This window comes from Austrofundulus limnaeus, unplaced genomic scaffold (assembly GCF_001266775.1).
Source record: "Austrofundulus limnaeus strain Quisiro unplaced genomic scaffold, Austrofundulus_limnaeus-1.0 Scaffold107, whole genome shotgun sequence".
In the NCBI taxonomy this organism is placed as follows: Eukaryota; Metazoa; Chordata; class Actinopteri; order Cyprinodontiformes; family Rivulidae; genus Austrofundulus; species Austrofundulus limnaeus.
The window spans coordinates 1,532,242-1,540,089 of record NW_013952509.1 but is presented as its reverse complement, the minus strand read 5'-3'; the positions used below and the strand labels follow the sequence as shown (position 1 = coordinate 1,540,089).

At 38.0% G+C, this 7,848-nt stretch overlaps 1 protein-coding gene across 1 annotated transcript in view; it reads left to right on the top strand.

Annotated features, from left to right (window-relative positions):
- LOC106521337 (peripheral plasma membrane protein CASK) overlaps positions 1-7,848 on the top strand; it is a gene marked incomplete at its 3' end in the record, with an annotated part of 70,898 nt that overhangs the window by 12,783 nt on the left and 50,267 nt on the right. The window contains 1 exon segment of the mRNA XM_014013873.1: positions 6,832-6,944. Within this exon segment, the coding sequence (XP_013869327.1) occupies positions 6,832-6,944 (113 nt within the window).

Genomic DNA, 7,848 nt, shown 5'->3' with positions numbered 1-7,848 from the left:
AAACAATCTATTGACCTTTAATCAGTTAACAGTGCACATGCTTCAGTATTTTGCAGTGCATTGTGGTCTAAATACAGGTCTTTCTAAAAAAAAATTAGCACATTCTGATAAAGTTCATTATTTTCTGTAATGTACTGATAAACATTAAACTTTCATATATTTTAGATTTATTGCACACCAACTGAAGTAGTTCAAGCCTTTTATTGTTTTAGTATTGATGATGAAATATGATAATTTTTAGAGATAGGGATTTTTGTTTTTCTTTACTTTTTTGCCAAAATCATCAATATAGAAATAATAAAAGGCTTGAACTACTTCGGTTGGTGTGCAATCAATCTAAAATATATGAAAGTTTAATGTTTATCAGTACATTACAGAAAATAATGAACTTTATCACAATATGCTAATTTTTTGAGAAGGACCTGTATTTGCCAAGATGAATTTTCTGAATACTGGCATATCAATTTAAATGGCCTGAACAGGTTCGGAACATTAATTATGCCCACCAGTAAACCGTGAATGGGTGAAGCTTTTCCACGCAGCACCGTTGAATTTACATGCAGGAACAAACTGCACACAGGGCAAGTAAGTCATTGTGGGAGCAACCTTCTTAATAACTGGTGGTGGGTGGTTGATTTTGTCACTTACATTTGCTGACAAAAGCAATTCATGGTTACTCTGCAAGTTTTGTTAAAATTCTTCCAGTGGTTTGAGATATTTTTCAAACAGACACTTTTTAAAAATCCCACATCTTTTTTTTTTTTTTTTTCAATGTATGCTAATCCACATGTCCTCAATGTCTCAAAAATGGCTCCTAATGCTGTTGTAATAAGTTTTTCCAAATGGTTGGATGATTGTTTAATTTATTTATTACAGATGATGAGAGAAATCTTAATTTATTGAATCAAACCGCAGCTCCAACTTCCTTTTATCCTGCCCAGTTTGGGAATTGATTCTCCATGAAGCTTGGCCAAGGAAACCAATGAGGTTGACGAATAAAGTCTGGCAGGTCCATCCAGCCTCGTCTCATTTCTTAATTGTCGTAATTATTTCTGTTTAGGTGCTCAGTCAGTGTCCAGATAGTCCTCCTCCTCCGCACTGCGTTTATCATGGTTTAACAGAGTCTAGGAGGTTTTGTTTAAGACAGAGCATCTCGCTCAAACGCAATAAGTAAACGCAGCTGCTACAGCACAGAAATCCAGGGGGGCAAAGGTCGCAAGGATGTGGGCTCATCAGCAGGATTCTCCTGGACTCTGAAGGGAGCAGCTCTGTGTTCTTTACAGCTCTCTGGGCTCAGAATGTGCTCCTGCTGCCTGTGCTTGTTTGTGTGGGTTAATCATTGCAGCAGATGTAAGTAAAATCAGCTGCAGCTCTGACAGACTTATAGCTTTAGCTTTCTAGATGACTGACGTGGCTAAGACGAGTTCATTAGTTAATGTAGGCTTCAATTTATCCCCGTCAAGTAATGGCAGTCACCTTGCTTCGGCAGTCTTGGTTAACTTAAAGTTTATGCGCTCTGAGAGTCAGCTGTAAGGCTCTGTGTATGTTCTTTGTGTATATTTGGGAATATCARGTTTTTCTCAGTTTGCTACAAGACCAAAGCTGTTCTGCATTACGCACATACCTGGAGATTTTGTATTAAAAAAGAAAATCACTAACACAATACGGCATTGTTGAGAATGGCTAATCACAAAGTCCACTGGAGCTTACAGTTTTATGAATGTTTTGTGTAATGATCCAACAGCTTACAGTTTCTGAACAAACTGTAAACATTTACAAATTATTTTAATAGGAAATTAGTAACTTTGTTCTTTTTAAACATTTGTTTTGTTGGCAAGCTTTTTTTAGATATTTGTTTGACAATATATGCACGCAAAAACAATTTGTTTTTTAAACTATGATTTAAGAAAAAAAAAGCTCTTGTCAGCATGGTGTGAAAGCTGTTTTTGTGAGGAAAAACCAATTGTTTTAAACCCTTTCTAAAATTGAGATATTTTACCAGCCATCRACAACAAAACTATGAAGTTGTTTTTACTTTAATTTTTTTAAACCCCTAAAATKTCATGCATTATCTTGATTGTGCTGACTTTAAACTTTGATTGTGTACTGAGATGGTTAATGAAAGGTATGTTATGTCTTTATTTAGAGCAGGGATGGAAACTTATGTATTGTAAACTAGGTATGAAATTTTGATGGGTACGATACCCTTACCCCTAATTTACACTAGATGTGGTTCCACTCCGCTGTACCGTTTGCAGCCGTTAGTTTGCACCCCAATTTATACAGCGTCCGGCGTCCGCTCCACTCCGGTGCGAAACAGAGTAAATTCGAGAAGCATGTGCAAAAAATGTGAAAGAGGTGCGATAAATCCAGAGATAAATGTGAAAATCAAAGCAAAATAATTTATTCTGTGGAAGATGAATTCCAAACACAGTTGAAACTGCATCACTATCGTCTTTTTGAAATATGTGATTTCAAAATAAAATCCATGTAAATCGTGTGTACACATAAGCTGCATGCTACATGTTGCCATCTGCATCCGTCTTTTTRCAGTAGTTGAAGTATTCCAATATATATTCTGTTTGCTTTCTTTCCACCTATTGTGTTACCAGTGTTTCTGTTAAAATGAGTGGTTGGATTAAAAAGTATAGAAATAAAAACAATAAATAATTTAGAACATTTGTGTTAAAGATTTTTGGTATTGCAGTCAGGGCATTAAACGAGTGAAATGAAACTACATTTAAAGCATTTTTATGGGATTGTTTTTTTTTCTTCAACAGTAGTCCTAGTCAGTCTGATTTGKTTTAAAATGGCAGGAGAAAAAAAAACTCAAGGTGAGTTTTAATTAGGATTCATTGCTGGGCCAGGAATCAATTTGCAACGACTGCTTGATGGACCGTGTTTCATAGTGCTGTTAGTTCAGTGACAAATACTAACATCGAATGGGTAAGAAAGTGGTCACATGGGATGTTTCATTCCTTTAATCCCCACAACMTGTTAAAGAGCATTGATTAATTACTGTCACTTCGCAGCATACATGTTCCTGAACATAGAGCCGCACAGACTGTTTTTTCAACTTCAGCTGTTCTTGCCCTCTGTAGAGCTGAAAGCCTGCACTTAAGTTGTCAGTAGATGCCCTAAAAAGTCTTGTAGGACATCATAATTCAATTAACTCCATAATATGAGTGGGATGTGAAAGACATACACAGCTTAATTCATAGTTTGCTGCCTTATCTGAAAGTAGTTTTTATGGCTGTTTTATTTATTTAGCATGTCAGTCAGGTAGATTTGTTAATGCTAATAGCATTAATTTTATTATTGATCCTAATTTTAAAGTCAGACCTGTCAGTCAAAGTCCCTAAGCCCCCCAGAGATATAATAATTTTATAAAAGTATTGTGATTACAGTTCCCTCCTTCCCCCTATTCTAAACATAAAATTCACTGGGTACTAGTTCGCTTGTAACCTTGAAAGCTGAACTGAAGGGTTTTATACAGGGGCAGTCATTTAAAATAAATGATAAACAAAATAAATAAACAGCCTGTAAAAACTCCGTTAGCTGGGGATGGGTACCAAATTCGATACTTTTTAAGTACCGATCAAATTCTGACGATACTGAGAACCTATTCACGTAACATCAAACGGTACCATGTTTCGGTACTTAAACGCATCATTGCGACCGTATTGGCGTAAGAGTGATGAGTTTTCCATGCTTGTCCTGAACGCAGCATTGCGCAAGAGCGTAATGACGTCAGCAGCTGCTGGTTCAGTAAATAGAGYTTGGTCTGAATGTAGCTTGAAAGCCTCGCAGCTCCTGGAGTAAAACTCACCGAACAGACCACCTCTGAATTATCTGGTGGATTAATTTTCTTGTGAGCACGACATTCTCTTGCTCAAAGTAAATAAAGTACYGCCACTTTMTTTATTTCATCCACCATTAAACAGAGACCAGCAGAGGAAAACAGAGGCGCTTCCCGACMGTCCAAACGTGTCTGACCTGAAAGAGCACAAGCAGCCAGCTTGAAGCGTCAGGCGTGATTTGGATGCTGAATGTAGCTTGAATACATTTTATTCTCTTTTGCTTATTTGATTTAAACTTATTTGCCTTCCATGGACCTCCATCACAGTTTTTCTTGTGGGGAAATGGTTTCAATAGAAATACGTGGAGCTGGATTTTAGTCTTGTTGTTTTCAAGAGTTTTCACCTTAAAGAAATAAGTTACATAACTGATGTTACAATACAAAGAGTTGGATTTGTCTTGATATTTGTTAAATTTTTATATATTGAGAAATATGTTAAAAAATGTTTATTATTAAAAAAACAACACACACAAAGTACTGACAATTGGTACCGTTAAGTACCGAATCGATTCAAATGTCAAAGGTACCTATCCCTACCGTTAACATATTTTTTATTAAAGCAAACTGAGGACCTTTCTAGCCCCTGGGGGCTAAGCTCCTCGTCTTTTAATCCTGCCATGTAGACACAATATTTTAGCGTGTGTTTGCGAAGAGGACTGTTTAATATTCCCAGCTTACTCAGAACTGAGATATTTAAATTAAATCCCTTTATGTAGTTTTGTCAGCATGCTGCTTCTAACCATAGACTTAAAATTTCTTTAAGTTTGAAATTTTGCTGCAAATAACATGCTAACATCCAGGCTACCTTCCAGGCTAACAGTAGCGAGCACTTATGCTAACGCTATTCACCAGCTTTAATTTAAAAAAAGCAAAGAACTGCATGGTGAAATAGTGAAACAGAGACAAACCACATTTACAATTTCCCTCACAGGCACAGATTCAGGGTTTTAGTTGATATTGAAGAAAACTGAATCACAGGGATTCTGACAAGCCACCTTTGGTGACCAGTAATAGCCCAGATAGAGCTCTGGATCAGGGTGAATATCTGAGGGATTTTTGTCGGTAAAATGAAAAGAACAAACAAACTTTCTTTGGTGGGTCTTTGAGATTTAAAGCTGCCAGCCTTGTTAGTTTACAGTTCTCCTTTGTCGGCATAAGGGCAGTGTTTATGGTGCTGGGCATGGACATGTCTCTATTACTTCTTGTTCTAGGCAAAATGTTTCTAAAGTGTTTCTCAGTTTTCTTCAATTGTTGTGGCAGCTGACAAATACACAAGTTGAACTCGTGATTGAACTGCTCAAGCTGCCTGTTAAAACAAGCCAGTTAAAGCAAAAACAAACTGATATTTTTGATTCATAACTCTCTGAATGAATCTCTGGCTCTCATTGGTTTACCGGAAATATGAAACTGGGGGGTGGGACTAGTGGTCTGTCATGGCAGCCTACATGTGCTTTTACAGAAACTTATGGATAACAAGCACCAAAAAAACAAACAAACAAACAAACAAAAAAAAGTCAGTTAACTAAATGGATAGGTACCTTTTTATGGCTCAATCTTCAGTAGTGATGTTTACATCTGCAAATGTTTTTTTGAATTGAATTGTATTCAGGTAACTGTAATCTGAATATATCATTTACAACCCGATCATGGCAAGTGGTTACATGCTCCAGGCATTTATTCAGAGTACAGTATGTGCAGAGTTGTAAAGATTCCCTAAAATCCACAGAAGTTTTACTGCCGTGATGAACATTAACAAATGTCTCCTGAGTGCCCAGAAGTGACCCCTTCCAGGTTTTAATAACAGGGGAGACGTCACCTCACTCCCTGATTGAGCTACAGGCGAAGCAACGAGCGGGAATGTTTACATGATGCATTTTTATTATGAACATCCGTTTAATCCAGTTACTTATGTCCATGTAAACATGGCAATTTTCTGCAGTTTGAGCAAGATATGAAAATAATTTTTTAAGAAGATAGATGTTTCGGCATGCTGATCTGTCAGCCTGCTCCTGTGAGCCTCCGTGGTACTTGACGTTGCACTAAAGAACCTCGCACTCTCGACATAAGTGCAGGGAGCTAGCTGTGTCCCTGTGAGGAACCTGGCTGTTGTTGTTGCCAGGTTGGGAAGTCAAGCCTGGTTTTCTCTTCAGTAAAACTGGTGCATGACAAGTTTTGTGCTCAGCTGCAACATTTTGCACTTTAATGAAAAGTACTGCCATACTGTCATCACTCCTACTGTTTGCTACTTTGTTAGCACAAGCTGCTGTTGTGATCACGTGGGCTCTGCATGCTGGATCCAAGCCCTGCTGGATGGAAATGATGGAGCGGATGACTGGAATGGACTGCTTGTATTGCTTCTATCTGAGATTTTAGATGCAGGCTGATAAAATCCAAAACTTTTTTTTTGGCTGATATAGGACCAATATCTGATAAGAATATCTGTTTGGGACACCCCTGGCCACAAACAAAACACAGAAGTTCTGTTAGAAAACTGTTAGTTTCACTTTTTTCAAGACAGCTTTTTTTAATTTAAATGTTTTATTATTTTTGTTTTAAATACAAATTTTAAAGATAAGAATAAACTTTATGAGGAAAACGCAGCTTTTCAAACTCCTCCAACTTCTTTGCCTTGATATAAAACGTGCAGGGTGGGTCTCCTTTGCACAGGTCTCTGTAATAAAGCTTTTATTTTAGGTTTTTTGCAGCTGCACTGCACCACACAGCTCTATGATTCCCACTGGCATAAGCACGAAGGCTTTGGAGCGGAGCAAACCACCCACTGTAAATCCATAATATTCTCAAAAACACGTGTGTGTGCCCATTTCACCAGGCTGCCGTGTGCCACTGATTATGTGTACATATGTCTTCTAAATACTAGTGTCGGAATCTGAAAAGTCTTTTTCAAACTTGCGTTTGTAGTATATTCTCCTGGACTGATTTGGTTTGTGTGTGTGTGTGTGTGTGTGTTTCAGGGGTCCCTTCAGTGTGGTGAGGCGCTGCATCAACAGGGACACGGGCCAGCAGTTTGCTGTAAAGATTGTGGATGTTGCCAGCTTCACCTCCAGCCCTGGCCTCAGCACAGAAGGTGAGACCTCTTTTGAGCTCTTACGTTTTTTTTTTTTTTTTTTTTTTTTTAGATTTTCTGGACTAAAGAGAAGAAATAAAAAATTTCCTCTCAAACAGATCCTTTTTGACTTGGGTTAGATTGTGATGATTTATTTCCGTGAGGTAATGTTGCATGCCTTGTCTCACCGTGTGTTTTGTCATGCTGAGAAGTGCACATTTGTCAAAAAAGAAAAAAAGCGTAAGGCAAAGATGATAGGTGTTTGTGTGTATGCTGGCAGTCACTGTGTACCATCTGCGACGCCCCAGCCTGAGATTAGACTGGCAGCCAATAACGGCAAGATGAGGAAATGACCCAAGGGAGGTGAAATGGAAAAAGAAAAGACATATACCTGTGCTTTACACCTGAATCTTCTGACAGAGATAAATTTATTCACCTGAAACTGTAAAAGATCTTCTATCAGTGTTCAGTTGCATCATTTGATTGCAAGTGATTGGTAGCGAGGCATTAATGCCATGGTGTTTTGCATGCTTCTTCATAAATACCCGAGTATTTACTGCCCGTTCTTACATCTGTCGTATCCTAGTTTTCTTTGGCATACCTGGCTTTTTATAGAGCTTTAAAGTAGCAGGCTGAGTTGGTGTCCCCCAGGTCCTTGACACAAATCTTTTGGGAGCATTTCTGCATGCTGGAGATGGTGGTCATAAATAAAATTCACGAGCTCTGAACCTAGCTAGCTTTAACCTCCACGCTGAGAGGACACTTAAAGTGGGAAGACCACCAATTAAAAATAAAATATTTTGTGAATCAGAAGCTGGATGAAAGCACTGAATCTACTGAACTATATTTATAATTGTAATATACACTCACCGGCCACTTTATTAGGTACACCTGTCCAACTGCTCGTTAACACTTAATTCCTAAT